General features: G+C 44.1%; 1 protein-coding gene across 2 annotated transcripts in view; it reads right to left on the bottom strand.

Moving 5' to 3' along the window:
- Positions 1–22365, bottom strand: part of SHPK (sedoheptulokinase) — a 32647-nt gene extending 10282 nt beyond the window's left edge. Inside the window, exons 1-4 of one of the 2 annotated variants that reach the window (XM_027624750.2) lie at positions 22036–22365; positions 8915–9056; positions 1301–1484; positions 609–761 (exon numbers count right to left, since the gene is read on the bottom strand). In XM_027624750.2, coding sequence (XP_027480551.1) covers positions 609–761; positions 1301–1484; positions 8915–9056; positions 22036–22335 — 779 coding nt within the window. In that variant the 5' untranslated portion in view covers positions 22336–22365. Of the gene's footprint in view, positions 1–608; positions 762–1300; positions 1485–8914; positions 9057–21331; positions 21477–22035 lie in introns of those variants that run through there. The other variant, XM_027624751.2, reaches the window with a different exon arrangement.
- Between the last annotated feature and the right edge of the window lie 96 nt (positions 22366–22461).

Raw genomic sequence — 22461 nt, 5'->3', positions numbered from 1 at the left:
AATTCCTTAAAAAGAACTTTAAAAGACATCCCTCAAGACTACTACTTTCACTTCCTAACCTTATTTTAAAATTTTATTTATTTATTTATTTAAAAGATTTTATTTATTTATTTGACAGAGAGAGACAACAGTGAGAGAGGGAACACAAGCAGGGAGAGTGGGAGAGGGAGAAGCAGGCTTCCCGCTGAGCAGAGAGCCCGATGTGGGACTCGATCCCAGAACCCTGGGATCATGACCTGAGCCAAAGGCAGACGCTTAATGACTGAGCCACCCAGGCGCCCCTTTATTTTAAAATTTATTACACTGACAGTTGTTCTTTGAAAGCTGCAGGCTCGGTCCGAGTCATAGAGAACGGGGGAGCCCAACCTAGGTCTGGGCAACTGTAGGGGAGCAGGACAGCAGGGTGTAAGAGATGTCCCCCTCCAAGGGTTCACTTATAGCCAGGCCCACCCTTGCCTGGTGACTGGACAGGCTAAGGGGCAGGGGAACCTGATTCCTAGGCTCTTGGAATCTTCCACTATTGTTCCCAAATGGGAAAGCCCCACTAAATCTCTCACATTCGAGATTCTGGCCGTTAGCCTGGAGCCAGCTTGCAAGGATATACTCACATTTCCAAGTTCCAGCTTTGGCTCTGAGTGTTGAAATATCCCCAGCTAGCAGCATTCTGGTCGCACATCAGTGATCTTGGCAAGCCACACAGCATGGCAACCACATAGTCATGGATGGTGCCAGCAGCATCGTAGGACTTCAGGAACTCTGGGCTAGTTTTCATATCAAAAACAATTCAATGTAGTCCAATAGCAACTTGAAAGCCTGTGCCCCACCTAGCTGCGGGCAGTGAAATAGACATGGCGTAGCTGGGTGGCAGCAAGCAACCCCACATGCTGAACTTCCCAGGGTGAGGACTTCCCAGCCACTCAGAGCAAAGCTGGCTGGAGTCGGCCTTCAGGGAGTGGTCTCAGGGGAGGATGCACCACGCTTGAGAAAGCACAACACTGGCTGTTCTCAACAGCCCTGACCCCACCATGAACTTACCATGGAACCCTTGGCAAGTCCCTTGCCCTCTCTGCCTTTTTCTTTCCCCCTCTGGTTTAGAATCAGATAACCAACAAAGAGCCTTCTGAGAAATGAAGCAGTTCTAGACCAACTCTAGGTCTTGCAACCATACCCTGTGCCAGGCCACCTCACTGAGGGATGCTCCAGCAGATGAAGTGATGCTGACCGGCTGGAGGTACAATCCCCTGGCCACTCTCATTTCCCTGGAAATTCAGCACCCGATTAAAAAATCAGTTGTCCATACCTATTCTTCAAAAGCCAGAAGATGGTTGCACAGCCAAACCCTGAGGCCACACTGAGATGGGACTCTGGCTGGGGCAAAGAAGCCAGGAACCCACTGCTACACCGGCCATCCTGCCATGTGACCAGGTGGCTCACGGCTCCGGGCTCAAACACAGGAGAGGGCCCTCCCTCTGTCCATTCACAGCCTGGAACAAAGGAAATTACCAAAAACAGAGAAAAGAACACCCGACCAGCAGCAACATGTCCTTGCGACCACTCTGCTAGTGAGGTTACAGCAATGATAATGCTTCACTCACGCACGTGGGTTCTGATATCAGAGCACCTGGGTTTAACACCTGGCTCCACCACCAATAGCTGTGTGACTCATGCCAAGTCACCTACTCCCCCCATTTATCCCACTTCTTCTATGTTCCCTTTAATTCATTTTTTTAAAGTTGATATTATATCCCCTCCCACCCTGTAAGAAAAGAAATTTGGCACACTCAAGTCCCCTGGTCTCTGTCCTTCCAACACTTATCATGATAATATTAGCTAGACTTGATTCTGGATGATGGTGGATATATTTTCTCTTTTCCTTTGGTCTTAGCTAATTGATTTTTAGACATCAAACTTTACTCAGGAATCTGGCCATCTTTACTTAATTTTTCTCATTTATCTCTTAAAATCTAGTTTTTTTTTCCTCTGCTCTTATTTAAATATTTTACCCCAAACTAGTTCCAGTGTAGTTCGTTCTGTGGCAAAGCATCTAGAAGCCTACATGGCTCAGAATATTTTTGAAGGATGGCTGTGATATTCTAGGTTCTCAGTTCCCTTTCTTCGATACTTAAAAACACTTTGTGGATCTGTGATAGATTGCCACAAATTCCTTGCTACTCCTCCCATTAAGGGGTAGAGTCTAAATCCTCTTTCCTCAAATCTAGGCTGGCCTTGATGATTTGCGAGAGCAAGAGAATGTGGGGGGAGTGACATCCTAGGACTGCCAAGTCTAGGTCATAAGAAGACTTGCAGCTCCCACCAGAGCCTCCTGGAGCACTCACTCTGGGGGAAGCCAGCCACCATGTAAGAAGTCCCACTACCCTGAGGCCACCACGCTGGAGAAACTATGTGGAGAAATCACATGCAGGCATCTAGCAGTTCATCCTCAGCTGAGTCTAGCCTTCCAGCCTTCCCCACCAAGGCATCAGGCACTGAGTAGAGCCACTCTGGAACCCTCCAGACCAGTCTGTCCATGAGGTGAATACTCCCAGGCAGCCTCCGTCAACCCCATGTAGAGCAGCTCAATCCAATATGTAGAAGTAGATCATACAAGATATGATAAAATAGTTGCTGTTTTAAGTCATGGAGTTTTGGAGGTAGTCTGTTATGCAACAATAGAAAACCAAAATATGATTCCATTGCATTTTTACATAGAATGTGGCTGCTGACAACTATCTAGTCAATCTGCTTCTAATTTTTATATAGGATCTGGTTTTTCACTCTGTGAGTTTTTGGAATTTTCTTTGTCTCTGAAATCCTAAAAAGTTCACTATAACATATCCAGCTGTGAGGTTTTCCTTCTCTCTCTTCTTTGACATTCTACGGGCACCTTTGGTCCAGACTGTTACATCTTATTTTGTCAATTATGGTAAGTAAATTTTCTCCATTAATTCTCCAAATATTTCCACTTTTATTTTTCCTTTTCTGGATCTCCTAGTAGTCAGATGCTAGTGCTTCTACTTGTATCTTCAATATCTTACCTTTTGTTTTATATTTCCTACTTCTTTGTTCTTTTCTTCTTCCTTCTGAGAGGTTTCCTAAATTTGCATCTTTCATTCTCTAATTTGTTCTGAAGTTCTATCCATTGTTATTAATCCCATCTATTACATTCTTTATTTCAACCATTTTATTTTTTATACCTAATATTTCTACTTGGTTTTTTTTAATGTTTTCTTCTTATTGTTTCTTGCTAATATTCTCCTTTCATATATTTTAGTATGTACGTCAGGCTAATTTTAAATTCTTAGACTGTCCATTCTAATAGTTCTACTTCTGAAAGAATCTCCATCTGGGGTGCCTGGGTGGCTCCAAGAGCATCCAACTCTTGGTTTCGGCTCAGGTCATGATCTCATGAGTCATGGGATCGAGCCCCGTATCAGGCTCTGAGCTCAGTGGGGAGTCTGCTTGAAGATTCTCTCCCTCTGCCCCTTTCCCCACTCACACTTGCTCCCTCTCCCTCTCTCCCTCTCTAAAATAAATTAAAAAATAAATCTAAAAAAAAAATCTCCAATTTTTTTCTTGTGAAACAGCTGTGAACCTGAAATGTCTTATTGTCCTGGTCCCTGAACTCATTTTGTTCTGGGAGTATTGGCTACTCTGTCAAGCAGTGTAAATGAGCCAGACCTCAGTCCCTGCCAGTTCCCAAAGGTCTGGGGAGGATGGATGAGACCTGGGGTGAATCCACAGCTAACCCATCCCACCCTGAAAAACATCTCTTCAGGTCAGGGCTTCCACTCTGCCCCCCAGGATGAAACAGTGTTTTGAGGATCCTTAGATTATAGGTCACCAGCCCTGTGATTTGGGGAGAGACACCTGCTTTTCTCCACTGCCTTGATTTTATTCCTGAAGACACCTTGCTATGGACAAGGTGCTGCTTGTCCCAAAGCCATGACAATCCAGGGGATCGAGCAGTTCCTTATCCTCCCACAGGCAAGGCTGGTTGCCTCTTGCCCCACACCCAAACCATCAACCAACACACACCAACTCCAAGTAGCCCCATCACCCTAGGTTCTCTCACAGTGTTCTCCCCTTTCCTTGGTGTTTTTCTCTTACAATTCTTCTGAAACCAATCTTGGGGGAGAGAGCCAACAGTTAAGCTAGTTCAGCAGCTTGGTGGCAAGTGTATCTGGAAGTCCAGGGGTGGAGGACACTTATAACTCTTTCCTGGGTCCTGGTATCTCTTCCTGCCATGTGTTGACTCTGCTGTCAAACTAGTAGCAAGGGGAAGGGTTAGAGTTAGGGTTAGGGTGTGTTGTGTGTGTTGTGTGTATAGGGTTGTGTGTATTAAATGAGTTAACACATGTAAAGCATTTAGAACAGTATCTGACACAGTGAGGACTCAATTAATGTTAGTGATGATAATAATGAAAATGAACCTTTACCTTCTAAACTCTGTTGATGGTCTAAGACTTCCAACAGTCTTAAAGAAAGAGAATACACCCCCCCCACACATATCTTTTGTTCTCTCCTCTCCTCATACAAGGGAGATTTCTCACACTTCCACACAATATTAATATAACCACTTCAGCAGAATGGGAAAAGAATGTTGACATTAAGTGCCAGTTGAGAAAAGTTATCAACAGCAAGAACACTCCAGACCCAATGGACAGAGATGGGAATCTGGCTCCATGTGACATGAGGTGGCCTCCAGATGAGAACAATGCCTGCCATGAAGCAAAGCAGGGCAAAGCCCCACATGCAGCAGTTTCATGGCTATACCTGATCTCAAGTCCCAGATTTGGGAGCCCAAACCATTACATTTTCTTATAAATACATTCATTAAGAACCAAAGAAAGAGGGGCACCTGGGTGGCTCAGTTGTCAAGCGTCTGCCTTCAGCTCAGGTCATGATCCCAGGGTCCTGGAATCGAGTCCCACATCGGGCTCCCTGCTCGGCGGGGAGCCTGCTTCTCCCTCCCCCCCACTTGTGTTCCCTTTCTCGCTGTGTCTCTGTCAAACAAATAAATAAAATCTTTAAAAAAAAGAATCAAAGAAAGAGACTTAACTGCCCCTCCCCCCTGGGTTCCAGGCCATGAAACATCCATCCATTCATTCATTCATTCATTCATACTTGCATGATTGAATGACATGTGTATTAAATATCTAATATGTATTAGGCACTGGTTCTAGTCCCTGAGAATACAGCAATGATCAAGGAAAAGTCACTACTTTCATAAAGCTTATACACTAGGGATATAGACTATAAACAAGCAAATATATAATACCAGATACTTTTCATTACTGTGAAGAAACATACAGCAGTGATAGATATTTGGAGGTGATCAGGGAAGTCCTCTCTAAGGAGGAGGGACCTGAATGGAGTAAGGAAGTGGGCCATAAGAATGTCTAGGGACACATGCTGCAGGTAGATGGGTCAGGGCAAAGGATCTAAGGGATCTTGTCAGTCTCTGTTTGGTATCCCTGGCCGACAGCCAGAAAAGCAGAGGCACGTTACAGATCATGCACCTAAAGCACATTAAGTTTTACTTGGGGTGAAGGACTCCTCAAGGCAGTGCACCTTCTTAACTGTATACTACATCTGTACTTAAACTTCGAGCTGGATTCTTATCCCAGCCCTAAACCTGGATCTCTACAGCTTTTTTCAACGCCTGTATCTGCTTCAAAACTCTGGTCCTTTTTCAAAGAAAAAAAAATTTTGGACTATCATTTTTATTTTGTTTGTATTATAAAACAAATATGGAGTTCTTACCATGTACCAGGTAGTATTCAAAGCACTTCAAAAATATTAATTCATTGAATCTATATAATAGCCTTATCACATAGGTATGATAATTATTCCCTTTGTACAAGAAAAATGAAGCACAGAAAAGTTAAAAAAAAAATTGCCAAAGGTCCCATAGCTACTACGTGGTAGAACCAGGATTCTCAGTATGAGATGTTCAGATATTAAAGATAATTCTCAGTATAAGATGTTCAGATACTACAGATAAAGCCAAAGGCCTGCTTATATCCCCACCTGGGTCCCAGCCCCCTTCCTGTCCGTTAGTCCTTGTGGGTAACCATCTAAATAAAGTTTTACATATTGGGTTTGGTTTGGTTGACTTTATTTTGTTTTTGTCTGTTTTTTAAAAACAAATAGCACAAACACAACATATTGGGTTTGGTTTGGTTGACTTTATTTTATTTTTGTCTGTTTTTTAAAAACAAATAGCACTATACTGTATTTCTTTCTCTAGGCGTTGTTTTTATCATCCAACAAATGTTCTGGAGTTCCTTCCATGTCAGTATACATGAATGCACTTTATTCTTTCTAACTACTGCATATCCTTCTGCAGCACGGGCACACCAACATTTATCCATCCATTCCCCTGAGGTTAAATGCCAGTTTTCACTACCATAACAAGAAGGCAAAGAACAACCGTGAGTAGGCATCCTTACGCACATCCATGTGAAAGTAATTTTCCCGAGCAGACTCCCAGTAGCAGAGCTGCTGAGTCATTGCAGCTCTCTTATTTTTAACAGGTCCCATCAAACTGCCCTCCAAACGGCTATGCTAATTTACACTACTACCAACCATATTTTAAAAAACCAATTTTCCACCCCATCTGCCAACTCTTGGCATTTTCAGACTCTGATTTCTTATAATCCAGTGGGTAGAAAATGATCTCTCTTTGTTGTTTTCATCTGCACTGCCCTAATTACTAATGACATTGAGCATCTCTTCACGTGCTTATTAGCCACTTGTATTTCCTCTTCTAGAACTGCCCGTCTCGGTATCCTTTGCCCATTTTCCACAGAGCCACTTGTCCTTTCTTTGTTCTTGGTTTTTTATTATGTACCCATATTCACACTAGCAAATGTCTTCTCCTAGTCGGCTGCTTGCCTTTTAGCTTGGTTTTATGATCCCCACTTCTCTCCTGCTATTACTGAGCCTGGAAATGGAGTCTACAGGTGTAACCACAGGCCTCTCAGAAAACACTCTCACTGCCTTTCCTCTCTGCCCGCTGGCTGGCCTCTGCCCTTGTGGAAGCAATTAGCTCTCTGCTCAGCTCACTGGTGCCTGTCTGTGTTGACGGCCTTGATTGTGCCCTGGAGGATGAGGGCTTCGTCTGCTCGTATCTATGTCTCCCGTGGGGTCTAGCATGGAGCCTTATATATTGTAGGTACTGAAGCCAAACTAATCTATGGCCACCATTAAAAACACAATGACTTGATTCCAAATATGATTCACTCTACTCTACTAAGCAAGTATTATCATCGTCAAAGAGTGGCTTCCCTCCTTCCCAGAAGCAGAAAACAAAACAAGGAGGCATGTGGGCTGGCTCAATGAAATATTAAGCAGCTCTCTCCAACAATGTGGGCAATGGTTTGTATGGTTGTTACAGAGTCCAGGAAACTGGCAGAAAGGGAGGTGTATGACCAGACCACAATCTTTAGATCTCTGTTGTCCTCTTCGGGAAGGATTTTAGTATTAAAAGGACATTTATTCTCATTAATGCAAAATTAAGGAGTTTAAAAAGCTTTTACAACCTAGACTCCCTCTGAGAGGCCAGCTCTAACACCCTAATCAGCCTTCTCCTCCAACTACTAATTAGAGCCAAGCAGCTCCTGTGGTTCCCAAACAGCCTAACAACAGGCAGACAAGAAGGAGGGAAGGAGCAAGAGATCCTGCACCGGCTTCTACAGTCACCCAGGCCCTCCTGGGGACTGATCAAAGGATGCATCGCTAGACATCTGTCACACTGGTGAGAGACAGGTCACCACTCACTTGGCCCAGGAGAACTGAAATCACTAACTCTCCAGGGAAAAAGTAGTGAATCCAATGTTCAAATCCCCTGAACTACAGCCCCCAAAGTAGCCATCCATCCTCTACTTAAAATACCTGCCATAAAATGTTGGTAGCTTTGAAGGTGGGTGATGGGTATGTGTCGGTTCATAATATTCTCCCTACTTTTATGTCTGTATAGAATTTTTTAATAGTTAAAAAAAGGCTTTTTAATGCTTGCTGTAACAGAAACTCATAGCATCCTAATCCTTCCTTGGACATTCTTTTGGGAAGTTCCTCCCTTCATTGAACTACTGCACCCACCTACAGCTCTGGTCCTCCTAGAGGCCTTTAAGAGCTCAGTGTCTAAAGTCAGACCAACCTGGGTTCAAAAGCTGGAGTCACCACTTGCTGCCATTTGACCCTCAGTATATTAACTTCTCTGAACCTTCACTTTTCATCTGCACAATGAGGACAATAATGTAACCTACATCATAAAGGTGTTGGGAAAGTTTGATGAGATCATACAGGTAACACTTTTAGCCCAGGACTAAGCATGTAAAGTACTCATTGTTATTTTGCTGGCTTAATAAGCCTCCTCCTGGAGGCCAAACAGAACAGGTCACCTACTTCTGCATGTGGTAGACCTGATAGAAGACGACCAACTAAATAAAACTCAGCACCTGGAGCCCATAAAAAGGATGCCCTGAAATTTAAAAATCACAAACATCTGTGATTATGGCAAACAACAAACATTATGCCCAAATTCAAGTTTCCTCTCTGTCTTGGCATCTCCTTCAACTACACTAATCCTTAGTTGTCTGCATTTGATGCTCTGAGACACCAACAGAAATAAAGAGAAAGTTGTGGAAAATCCACTCCACTGAATCCTACAGAGAATCTGAGAGAACTCGCTTTTCCCTCACCCTATTTATGGACAGTGTGTGAGTGGAGAGTTCGCTTACTCCTTACACATTTGTACAAGAAAGGATGCACACAAAATACAAGAGGCCGTGTAGGCCACTTCGTTCCCACTTCAGGGTGACCTGATCCTTCAGAGGAGAGTCCTCTGCAGCACTTTACTATCCCACAGTGATTGCTAGGAGCACAAAATCATCCCCAGGGCCCAGCATACCTTGGCCTGTTTTCCAAAACATGACTCCATGCATTTGTCCTGACACTCCAATGCCACAGACGTCCTGGAGCAGCTGCCGAGGAAGGGCAGCAAGGCACTCATTTAGGGCTTGGATGATTCTGCTCACATCCTGCTCCCGCCCCTGGAAACAGAACAGGACATGGTGGGCAGGGGCACACAGACAGGAGGGAGGAGGACAGAGGCCTCCAGGAGTTTCCTGGGTAGTAGCTGCCGAGCTAACTGCACTGGGGTCCCTTCCAGGACCCACTGACTGGCCTCAGGGGTGCCATGTGGGACTGAGGGTTCTCCACCACCTCCAGCAGGGCCTGGAGCAGGAATGTGGTGATCAAGACTCCACTCCCTCCCCGCACAGGTGAGGCGCTGCTGCAGATTAGGTTCAGAAATGGCCAAGGCTCTGCTCTCCACTGTGGGTGAGTCTGAGCTGGGGAAAGCACTGCTTCTGCCATAGAGGAATGGACAATCTAGCAGGGAGGACAGCAAAACACAGGAAAGACCGTAATGGAAGAAGAAGTTAAGGGTCTATCACAAGGCACATGGAGGGTTGGGGTAAGGGAAGGATGGAACACAGCAGGGAGAAACCTGGCAGGAAAGTTGTAGCCAAGCAAGGCCTCATGGACTAAAGCACTTTGGGACAAGCTCTAGCTTCTACTTGGACTTTAGTTCATCCATGTGGCAAACATTTCCTGAGTGCCTAAAGGGCCAGGCCTTAGACTCGGAAACAAAACACCCACTAGGCAAGGCAGGCAAGGAGGTAATGTCGAGAATACCTGGGCAGAGTGTCAGGGAGATGGTCCATGCAAGGGGCTGGCAGGAGATGAGGCTATAAAAGAGGACAGGCTGAGCCCAGTGGGGGACCTCGAGCCCCAGGGTGAGGGGCTCCTCCTAAAGCCAATGGGGAGCACCTCGGGCTCTCTGAATGGGACAGTACCATCATCGTAAGGTTAATTAGGCAATGGTATAAGCTACCCAGAGAGAGACTGATAGTATAAAGAGATTTTTGGGGGCTGGAAATGAGATTCAAGAAAGTCAGGACCATCGTTTCCTGATTTGCCTTTCTTCTGATTTGCTGCCTCCTTAAGAATTTCTCTAGGCAGAATAACCTTGAAAAACAAAGTCATGAGAAATAAGGAGAATCAAACAGCATACTATTATCTATAAGTCCCAAGAGAAAAAATATGAATAGAATGCAGGATTTGAAAAAGGTTAAAGGTCTCTGGAATCAGAAGCGAAAACACATTTAGGTATGTTAGAGATAACGAAATGCCAAAACAAATTAAGCAGTGAATCCAAACGGGTGGGAGGTCCAGACTAATGTAACATTAAAAGTAGGTGACTCACACCAAAAAACATTTAGGTTCCATGACCATCTCTTCTTTCAAATTATGAAGTCCCTGTTAAAGACTAGAAATCGGACTCCAAGATCCCATCCCATCCCAGGAGATGCCTCTAATCAGTAAGAAGTCTCAAAAAACTAAGGAGGCCACCACAAAATATACACTTGGAAAAGCAACCCAGATGACATAATTGTTTTCTCGATGATTAAGTAGATTTCAAGTAGATTCCACACCCAGTGTGGAATGACCTTGAGATCAAGACCTGAGCTGAGATCAAAAGTCGAACACTTAGCCAACTGAGCCCCATGATTAAGTAGATATCAAAGAATTCAAAATCAAGAATTAAATATGCATGTTTAAAAGAGTCATACCTATCTGATTAACATTTGTGCTTAAAGAAACTTCTGAGTATTTGGTATTTTAGGTAAATTTATATGTTTAAGAGAATTTGGCCTAGGTACCTCTGTAATTGAGTAACTGATCTAGATTTGTGATTATAAATTCAAATCTCACTACTGTACATTTATAAAAGGATTTTATTTTTTTATAAAGATTTTTACTTATTTATTAAGAGTGAGAATGGTAGAGAGAGAGCATGAGAGGGGAGAAGGTCAGAGGGAGAAGCAGACTCCCTGCTGAGCAGGGAGCCGGAGAAGGGACTCGATTCTGGGACTCCAGGATCATGACCTGAGCCAAAGGCAGTCGCCTGACCAACTGAGCCACCCGGGCACCCTATAAAAGGATTTTAAACATATAAAACATTTAAAGTTTACAAAGCTATCCATTTAACTTATTAGATTTACAAGAATTATTTAAGTGTTCTGAAAAGCTTTGGGTCAGGCAACTATAATACGTGTGTGTGTGTGTGTGTGTGTGTGTGTGTGTGTGTGTGTATAACTAATGTATAACTAAGGTACTTAACTGAAATGGCATTATTATTCAAAGGTCCTCAAAATTGATAGTTACATGTTAGACTTATAAATGAAAACAGCTTTGGGCGCCTGGGTGGCTCAGTTGTTAAGCGTCTGCCTTCAGCTCAGGTCATGATCCCAGGGTCCTGGGATCGAGCCCCGCATCGGGCTCCCTGCTCCGCGGGAAGCCTGCTTCTCCCTCTCCCACTCTCCCTGCTTGTGTTCCCTCTCTCGCTGTGTCTCTCTCTTTCAAATAAATAAATAAAATCTTTAAAAAAAAGAAAACAGCTTTATAGGCTAAATTTAAAAGCTTAAGAACTAGGGTTCTGAATTTAATAAATTGAATACTTATTTTTATTTCAACCAAAGTAAAATGTTTCTGGCACACAAATTGTCTCAAGGCACAAAAGAAACTTATACTTAACAACTAGAAGGACCCATGGAAAACTCAAGCCCCAGGCTACCCTGCCCAAGGCAGAACACTGTCTTCACCTCCTTGGGACAAACCCCTCACTTGCCCTGTCAGTCTGCCAGCCTTGGGCAGGGGAACTTTAGGTTCCAAACAAGCATGAATAAAGGAGCAGAAAAAAAGGAAGGTGAGGATGGGTAGGATGGGGGAAGGAGTGCAAAGACAGCACAAATCATCTTCCTGAGGGTGCAGCCCCAGATTCTAATAGGACTCTTTATATATGGGAGAGACTATGGCAGAACTGACTGGGCAGTGAGAGACCAGCAGAGAGGAGGTGCATAGCTGTGCACCTGAATTGAGATGTGTTGGGAGTATAAAATACATACCAGACTTCAGATTTAATATGAAAAAATACACAATATCTTATTAATAATTTTATATTAATTAATATATATTGAAATGATAGTGAAGGGAGGAAGATGGCGGAGGAGTAGGAGACCTGGCTTTCGTCTGGTCTCAGGAATTCAGCTGGATAAGGATCAAACCATTCTGAACACCTACGAACTCAACAGGAGCTCGAAGAAAAGAATAGCAACAACTCTCTGAACAGAAAAGCGACCACTTTCTGAAAGGTAGGACGTGCGGAGAAGTGAATCCGAGGCGATATTCGAGAGGATAGATGGCGGGGGAGGGGGCCTCCGTCAGCCGCTTCTGGCAAATGCTAGAGCCGCATAGCACAAAATTGGGGGGGGGGGTAAGCCGGCTGCAGAGACGGAGCCGAGGCGCGGGCTCTCAGCTCGGGGTGGCCATAAACTGTGATCGGTGACAGTCAGGCCACTGCTCCTCCAGCAGGGACCCAACAAGCGGCAGAGCCGGGGAGACTCCCCTTCCCCCCCCGGGAGGAGCGGCGCGGGAGCGCACCGCAGGGAGCTGCTGGGTTTGGAGACTCCACACGGGGTCAGGTGCTAGAGATAGAAACGCTCGGTCACAGGCCGGGTGAGCACGCAGTGCGGCCGGAGACCGGGAACACGGGAGTGACTGCTTTTCTCTGGGGGCGCACTGAGGAGCGGGGCCCCGAGTTCTCGGCTCCTCCAAGGCAGAGACTGGGAGGCCGCCATTTTCACTCTCGTCCTCCAAAGCTGTACCGAGAGCTTGCAGGGAACAAAAGCTCCCAAGAGCAAACCTGAGCAGATTGCTTAGCCCAGACTGACAAGGGTGGGGCAGTTCCGCCTCCGGCAAAGACATTTGGGAACCACGGCAATAGGCCCCTCCCCCAGAAGATCAGCACAAACAACCAGCCAAGACCAAGTTTACTGATCAAGGAGAACGGGAGAACTCCAGCGCTAGGTGAATACTACACATAGAATTCATGGCTTTTTTACCATGATTCATTAGTCTTTCAAAGTTAATTTTTTTAACTGTTTTTTTCTTTTCTTGAATTTTTCTTTTTGCCTTTTCCAACCAACATCTTATCAATCCCTTTTTTTAAAAAACATTTTTATTTTTGATTTGTAGAGTCATATTCTATCCCTTCATAGTAGTTACCTTTATTTTTGGCATATATATATATATGTAAGTTGCTCTCTCTTTAAAATTTTGAAATAGTTTCTTCTAACATATCAAAATATATCCTAAATCTCTAGTGTATGCCTTTTTTCCATTCTCATGCCTGATCACATTCTCTTCCCTTTTCTTTCTTTTTTTATCCTCTTTATTTTTTCAAGCACCTTCTGATCAATTCCTTTTTTAAAATTTTTTATAATTTTCATTTTTACAGTCATATTCCATCCCTTCATCGTATCAACCCTTATTTTATACATATATAAGTCTTTCTTTAAAATTTTAGGAGTCACTTTCTTCTAACAGACCAAAATACACCCAAAATCTAGTGTGTGGCACTATTCTATGAACCAGCCTGATCATATTTGATCATATTGTTTTTTTTTTGTTTTGTTCTGTTTTTGTTTGTTTTTATCTTTATCTTTTTTTCTCTCTCTCTCTCTCTTTTTTCTTTCTTTCCCTTTCTTTTCCCCCAGTTTCAGGTCTCTTCTGCTTTGTTTAGAGTATATTTTCTGGGGACGTTGTTAACCTGTTACCATTTTGTTCTCTCATTCATCTATTCTCCTCTGGACAAAATGACAAGACGAAAAAAATCACCTCAACAAAAAGAAAAAGAGGTGGTACCGTCTGCCAGGGAACTACTCAATATGGACATTAGTATGATATCAGACCTAGAGTTCAGAATCATGATTTTAAAGATACTAGCTGGGCTTGAAAAAAGCATGGAAGTTATTAGAGAAACCCTTTCTGGAGAAATAAAAGAACTAAAATCTAACCAAGTTGAAATCAAAAAGGCTATTAATGAGGTGCAATCAAAAATGGGGGCACTAACTGCTAGGATAAATGAGGCAGAAGAGAGAATCAGCGATATAGAAGACCAAATGATGGAAAATAAAGAAGCTGAGAAAAAGAGATAAACCACTACTGGATCACGAGGGCAGAATTCGAGAGATAAGTGATACGATAAGATGAAACATTAGAATAATTAGGATCCCAGAAGAAGAAGAAAGAGAGAGAGGGGCAGAAGGTATATTGCAGCAAATTATAGCAGAGAACTTCCCTAATGTGGGGAAGGAAACAGGCATCAAAATCCAGGAGGCACAGAGAACCCCTCTCAAAATCAATAAAAATAGGTCAACACCCCGACATCTAATAGTAAAACTTACGAGTCTCAGTGACAAAGAGAAAAATCTTAAAAGCAGCTCGGTAGAAGAGATATGTAACCTATAATAGTAGAAACATTAGATTGGCGACAGACCTATCCACAGAGACCTGGCAGGCCAGAAAGGACTGGCATGGTATCTTCAGAGCACTAAACGAGAAAAATATGCAGCCAAGAATACTATATCCAGCTGGGTGTCATTGAAAATAGAAGGAGAGATAAAAAGCATCCAGGACAAACAAAAACTAAAGGAATTTGCAAACACGAAACCAGCCCTACAAGAAATATTAAAAGGGGTCCTCAAAGCAAAGAGAGAACCTAAAAGCAGCATAGACCAGAAAGGAACACAGACAATATACAGTAACAGTCACCTTAGAGGCAATACACTGGCACTAAATTCATATCTTTCAACTGGAGCACCTGGGTGGCTCAGTCGTTAAGCATCTGCCTTCGGCTCAGGTCATGATCCCAGGGTCCTGGGATTGGAGCCCCACATCGGGCTCCCTGCCCTGCGGGAAGCCTGCTTCTCCCTCTCCCACTCCCCCTGCTTGTGTTCCCTCTCTCACTATGTCTGTCTCTGTCAAATAAATAAATAAAGTCTTTAAAAAAAATTCATATCTTTCAATAGTTACCCTGAATGTAAATGGGCTAAATGCCCCAATCAAAAGACACAGGCTATCATTGGATTAAAAAACAAGACCCATCGATATCCTTCTTCAAGAGACTCATTTTAGACCCAAAGACACCCCCACATTGAAAGTGAGGGGGTGGAAAACCATTTACCATGCTAATGGACACCAAAAGAAAGCTGGGGTGGCAATCCTTATATCAAACAAACTAGATTTTAAAACAAAGACTGTAATAAGAGATGAGGAAGGGCACTATATCCTACTTAAAGGGTCTATCCAACAAGAAGATCTAATATTGTAAATATCGAGGCCCCTAATATGGGAGCAGCCAATTATATAAGGCAATTAATAACAAAAGCAAAGAAACACATTGACAACAATACAATAATAGTGGGGGACTTTAACACCCCCCTGACTGAAATGGACAGATCATCTAAGCAAAAGATCAGCAAGGAAATAAAGACTTTAAATGACACACTGGACCAAATGGACTTCACAGACATATTCAGAACATTCCATCCCAAAGCAATGCAATACACATTCACCTCTAGTGCCCATGAAACATTCTCCAAAATAGATCACATCCTAGGTCACAAATCAGGTCTCAACTGGTACCAAGAGATTGGGATTACTGCCTGCATATTTTCAAACCACAATGCTTTGAAACTAGAACTCATTCACAACAGGAAAGTCGGAAAGAATTCAAATACATGGAGGCTAAAGAGCATCCTACTAAAGAATGAATGGGTCAACCAGGAAATTAAAGAAGAATTAAAAAAGTTCATAGAAACAAATGAAAATGAAAACACAACTGTCCAAAATCTTTGGGATGCAGCAAAGGCAGTCCTGAGAGGAAAGTATATAGCAATACAAGCCCTTCTCAAGAAACAAGAAAGGTCTTAAATACACAACCTAACCCTACACCTAAAGGAGCTAGAGAAAAAACAGCAAATAAAGCCTAAACCCAGCAGAGGAGAAATAATAAAGATCACAGCAGAAATCAATAAAATAGAAACCAAAAGAACAGCAGAACAGATCGACGAAACTAGGAGCTACTTTTTTGAAAGAATTAACAAGATTGATAAACCCCTGGCCAGACTTATCAAAAAGAAGAGAGAAATGACCCAAATCAACAAAATCATGAATGAAAGAGGAGAGATCATAACCAACACCAAAGAAATACAAACAATTATAAGAACATATTATGAGCAACTCTCTGCCAGCAAATTCGATAACCTGGAAGAAATGGGTGCGTTCCTAGAGATGTATCAACTACCAAAATTGAACCAAGAAGAAATAGAAAACCTGAACAGACCTATAACCACTAAGGAAATTGAAGCCATCATCAGAAATCTCCCAACAAACAAAAGCCCAGGGCCAGCTGGCTTCCCAGGGGAATTCTATCAGACATTTAAAGAAGAATTAATACCTATTCTCCTGAAACTGTTCCAAAAAATAGAAATGGAAGGAAAACTTCCAAACTTGTTTTCTGAGGCCACCATTACCTTGATCCCCAAACCAAAGACCCCAACAAAAAGGAGAATTACAGACTAATATCCTTGATGAACATGGATGCAAAATTCTCACCAAAATACTAGCCAATAGGATCCAACAGTACATGAAAAGGATTATTCACCACAGCCAAGTGGGATTTATCCCTGGGCTGCAAGGTTGGTTCAACATCTGCAAATCAATCAATGTGATACAATACATTAACAAAAGAAAGAACAAGAATCATATGATCCTCTCAATAGATGCAGAGCAAGCATTTGAAAAAGTACAGCATCCTTTCTTGATCAAAACTCTTCAGAGTATAGGGATAGAGGGTACATACCTCAATATCATAAAAGCCATCTATGAAAAACCTACAGAGAATATCATTCTCAATGGGGAAAAACTGAGAGCTTTCCCCCTAGGGTCAGGAACGCGGCAGGGATGTCCACTCTCACCACTGTTATTCAACATAGTATTAGAAGTCCTGGCCACAGCAATCAGACAACAAAAAGAAATCAAAGGCATCCAAATCAGCAAGGAGGAAGTCAAACTCTCACTCTTTGCAGATGATATGATACTTTATGTGGAAAACCCAAAAGACTCCACCCCAAAACTGCTAGAACTCATACAGGAATTCAGTAAAGTGGCAGGATATAAAATCAATGCACAGAAATCAGTGGCATACCTATACACAAACAACAAGCCAGAAGAGAGACAAATCAAGGAGTCGATCCCATTTACAATTGCACCCAAAACCATAAGATACCTAGGAATAAATCTAACCAAAGAGGCAAAGGATCTGTACTCAGGAAACTATAAAATACTCATGAAAGAAATTGAGGAAGACAAAGAAATGGAAAAACGTTCCATGTTCATGGATTGGAAGAACAAACACTGTGAAGATGTCAATGTTACCTAGAGCAATCTACACATTCAATGCAATCCCCATCAAAATACCATCCACTTTTTTCAAAGAAATGGAACAAATAATCCTAAAATTTGTGTGGAACCAAAGAGACCCGTAATAGCCAGAGGAATGTTGAAAAAGAAAAGCAAAGCTGGCGGCATCACAATTCCGGACTTCCAGCTCTATTACAAAGCTGTCATCATCAAGACAGTATGGTACTGGCACAAAAACAGACACATAGATCAATGGAACAGAAGAGAGAGCCCAGAAATGGACCCCCAACTCTATGGTCAACTCATCTTTGACAAAGCAGGAAAGAATGTCCAATGGAAAAAAGACAGTCTCTTCAACAAATGGTGTTGGGAAAATTGGACAGCCACATGCAGAAGAATGAAACTGGACCGTTTCCTTACACCACACACAAAAATAGATTCCAAATGGTTGAAAGACCTAAAAGTGAGACAGGAGTCCACCAAAATCCTAAAGGAGAACACAGGCAGCAACCTTTCGACCTAAGCCGCAGCAACTTCTTCCTAGAAACATCGCCAAAGGCAAGGGAAGCAAGGGCAAAAATGATTTCATCAAGTTAAAAAGCTTTTGCACAGCCAAAGAAACAGTCCAAAAAACCCAACGACAACCAACAGAATGGGAGAAGATATCTGCAAATGACATATCCGATAAAGGGCTAGTATCCAAAATCTATAAAGAATTTACCAAACTCAACACCCAAAGAACAAATAATCCAATCAAGAAATGGGCAGAAGACATGAACAGACATTTTTCGAAAGAAGACATCCAAATGGCCAACAGGCCCATGAAAAAGTGCTCAACATCGCTCTGCATCAGGGAAATCCAAATCAAAACCTCCATGAGATACCACCTCAGACCAGTCAGAATGGCTACAATTAACAAGTCAGGAAACGACAGATCTTGGCAGGGATGGGGAGAAAGGGGAACCCTCCTACACTGTTGGTGGGAATGCAAGCTGGTGCAACCCCTCTGGAAAACAGTATGGAGGTTCCTCAAAAAGTTGAAAATAGAGCTACCATACAATCCAGCAATTGCACTACCGGGTATTTACCACAAAGATACAAATGTAGGGACCTGAAGGGGTATGTGCACCCCAATGTTTACAGCAGCAATGTCCACAGTAGCCAAACTGTGGAAAGAGCCAAGATGTCCATCCACAGATGAATGGATAAAGAAGATGTGATATAGGGCGCCTGGGTGGCTCAGTCGGTTAAGCGACTGCCTTCAGCTCAGGTCATGATCCTGGAGTCCCGGGATCGAGTCCTGCATCGGGCTCCCTGCTTGTCGGGGAGTCTGCTTCTCCCTCTGACCCTCCCCCCTCTCATGTGCTCTCTCTCTCTCTCTCTCATTCTCAGTCTCTCAAAATAAATAAATAAATATTTTTTTAAAAAAAGATGCAATATATATATATACAATGGAATATTTTGCAGCCATCAAAAGGAATGAGCTCTTGCCATTTGCAACAACATGGTTGGAACTGGAGGGTGTTATGCTGAGTGAAATAAGTCCATCAGAGAAAGATATGTATCATATGACCTCAGTGATATGAGGAATTCTTAATCTCAGGGAACAAACTGAGGGTTGCTGGAGTGGTGGGGGGTGGGAGGGATGGGGTGGCTGGGTGATAGACATCGGGGAGGGTATGTGCTATGGTGAGCGCTGTGAACTGTGCAAGATTGTTGAATCACAGATCTGTACATCTGAAACAAATAATGCAATATATGGTAAGAAACCAAAAAAAAGAAGATAGCAGGAGGGGAAGAATGAAGGGGGGTAAATCGGAGGGGGAGACAAACCATGAGAGACGACGGACTCTGAAAAACAAACTGAGGGTTCTAGAGGGGAGGGGGGTGGGGGGATGGGTCAGCCTGGTGATGGGTATTAAAGAGGGCACGTTCTGCGTGGAGCACTGGGTGTTATGCACAAACAATGAATCATGGAACAGTACATCAGAAACTAATGATGTAATATGCATGGTGATGGTGATTAACATAACAATAAAAAATTTTAATAAAAAATAGAAATGATAGTACATTGGATACATTGGACTAAATTAAATATGCAATTAAAATTAATTTCAAGTGTTACTTTTAATACTAGAAAACTGAAAATTACAGGTGTGAGTCACATTTGTGGCTAGAATTCCTTTTGGATGCTGCTAAAGAATTCCCACACAGCCTCAGACAGTGCGTCAATCCAAGACAGAGGAGCCACTGTTTCAAATGGGCCCAGGGTGGGTGAGTTGCATAGGTGGGGATGGTGGAGGAGGGAAATGGGCCAGGTGGAAGTGAAGACAAGGGGGCAGTCAGTGTTCAGCAATTAGTTCGAGTTTTAGTGGTGAATGTGATCAGGGAGTAGCTCTCAGACAATGGGTATACCCACACTGTAATAGGAAAAGTGCTGCCCCCATTCCTTGGTTCAGAATATCCATCCCTCTACAACCAAATGAAATCCTAAAACTTTAGATTTGAGAAAGAACTTAGAAATTCATTCAACCTTCCTCCCCCACACCCCTCTTTTTTTTTTTTAAGATTTATTTATTTATTTGAGAATACGAGAATGAGAGAGAGAGAGAGCACACGAGAGGGCGGAGGGTCAGAGGGAGAAGCAGGTTCCTCGCCGAGCAGGGAGCCCGATGCGGGACTCGATCCCGGGACTTCAGGATCATGACCTGAGCCGAAGGCAGTCCCTTAACCAACTGAGCCACCCAGGCGCCCCCCCCACACCCCTCTTTACAGATGAGGAAACTGAGGCCTAGAAAGAAGAAATTAGTAACTCAGAAATGGTCACAGAGATTCCCTCAAAAATCCTGGTATTTTAAAGTTGCAAATACCTAAAAGCCTGACTTTCCATACAGCCGCCAAGCTTGACCTTGGTGTATACACTACTTCTTAAGAGTAAAAAGTATGGAAGGAAAAGGAAAGGACAGAGTCATCAGGCATTTCTGTAGCTCAGTGGTCCTCACCCCAGGGGTGATGTTTGTCCCCTAGGGTACATTTGGCAATATGGAGACATTTTGGGGTGTCACAACTGGGTAGAAGGGTCTATTGGCATGTAGTACATAAAGGCCAGCGGAATATCCTACAATGCACAAGACATCTCCCCACAACAAAGAATCATCTAACCCAAGGTATGAACAGTGCCAAGGTTGAGAAATCTTGCTATAAATTACAGCAATACCGTTTGTCCCAGAGCACAAAACACACGTGGAGGATGCAAGGGGGGCGGCTATTCCTGGCCTCTCCTAAACCCCTCATTAGGCAGGTGTGGCACATGGTGTGCCTGTAAACACAGAACAGCCTGCTGAAGGCTGTGCGAAGCAGGGAAAGTAGTTTTCAAGAAGTGACCCTGTTTTGGGGCCCCTGGGTGGCTCAGTTGGTTAAGCTGGATATCCAACTCTTGATCTCAAGCCCAGGTCTTGATCTCAGGGTTGTGAATTCAAGCCCCGCACTGGGCTCCACGCTGAGCAGGAAGCCCACTTAAAAAAAAAAAAAAAAGTGGCTTTATTTCAAGAAAAAAGGGCAGTGCCTAAACCTACTCCCTGTAATCCCAGCTCTGCCGCTTACCCCCACAAGGTCAGAGCTGAACATGCCTCCATTTCATAGTCCATGTGGTGAAATAATCATTCTAAAATACCCTGATGCCCTCATCAAACTAAGTTTGAGTCTCTATGAAAATGCAAAGTGCTCCTGAACTCTTTACCCTCTGAAATGTTTCTGAGCAAGACGGACTCTGAACCCTAAAGAACTGAGTCTAGGTAAGTGGCAAAAGATTGTGAAAAACAAGCCCTTGGGAGTGGGGCTTAGAAAACTCAGGGTCAGGGCTGGAAAGCGCCTTAAGGAGGCCACCTATTTCAACTGGGAGAACAAGCAGAAATCCAGAAAAAAAAAAAAGTAATAAGGTACACAGAAAGTTCCTGGATATTAATTTCTATTGTCAATTAACTGAACATAGAGCTACCTTTTTCAGAGAATTAATAGAATCCAGCTCTAAGAACTGATGATCTTCCTGAACCCACATCTCCAAACAGATCCCAATGTGGCGAAATTCTCCATTTCTACCCTGTAGCTTTCACTAGACACTAGTTTTAATGTATAATGATCCGTCCGATCTTCTCCTGTCTGTCTGAGCAGTCCTTCCTCCAAGGTGTCTCAGCCTTTGGGTCCTGGTATCTTTGCTGACCAAGTGTTTGAATTCCCCAGTCCACCTGCCCAACGAGAAGAGCCGCCTAGGCCCTGATTCCACAGACCTAGTTCCTGAGGAAAACCCAAATTCTGCGCCGGGGAACAGACTGAATCCTGAACTTGAGGATACCAGCAGGTGTGAGGTTCAGAGGGGTCAAGAACAAGAGGGAGGCCCGAGGTCACACAAGGAGAGCAATTTCCCCAGATCAAAGTACAGAAAGTGGAAGGCGGAGAGCACGGGGATAGAGCGCCATTAAGCAAGGCCCCCAGACGCCAGGGAGCCGGATCGGGGTCAGCAGGTGGGAAAAGCTCCTGGGACGAAGCCTAACGGACCAGAAGGAGCTACAGCAGGCAGGCAGAGGCCAGGCAGGCTGGAGAAACCAGGGACACTTCTTTGGAGAAGATGGGTGTCGAGGAGGCCTCCTCTGAAGAGCACGAGAGCGGCTCCCGAGGCGGCGCCGCTCCAGGACACTGCCTCACCTGGGGCCCTGCAGCCGCGCTCTGGGCCGCCGCCTCGGCCCGCGCAGCCCGGGCACAGCTCGCCAGGACCACAAACCCCGATGGGTCGCCGGGCACGGCCTCCACCAAGGCCGCCTTCACAGACGTAGTGCCCAGGTCGATACCGAGAATGACGGGCCGCGCAGCCATAGCCTCGGAGCGCAGCGCAGCCGACGTCTGGGGGAGTGGCGCCCCCTCCTGCACGCTCCGGCGGGTTCCCAGGAGCCGAGGCGGGGCCTGCCCTTCAGCCACACCCAGCATGGAGGCTTCTGGCCTTCCCATTGGTCGAGGAAGGCGGAGCCCCGCGCGCCGTCCCGGCGGGCCCCGCCTATAGGCGAAGAGGCGGCGGAAGGCAGGACCTAGAGGGCCCAGTTCCACGCGGCGGCCGTTCTAAGACGGCGGAGCGCT

Source organism: Zalophus californianus, chromosome 16 (assembly GCF_009762305.2).
Source record: "Zalophus californianus isolate mZalCal1 chromosome 16, mZalCal1.pri.v2, whole genome shotgun sequence".
NCBI classification, from domain to species: domain Eukaryota; kingdom Metazoa; phylum Chordata; class Mammalia; order Carnivora; family Otariidae; genus Zalophus; species Zalophus californianus.
Note: the sequence above shows the minus strand (reverse complement) of the source record. Positions and strands in the feature narration are given on the sequence as shown.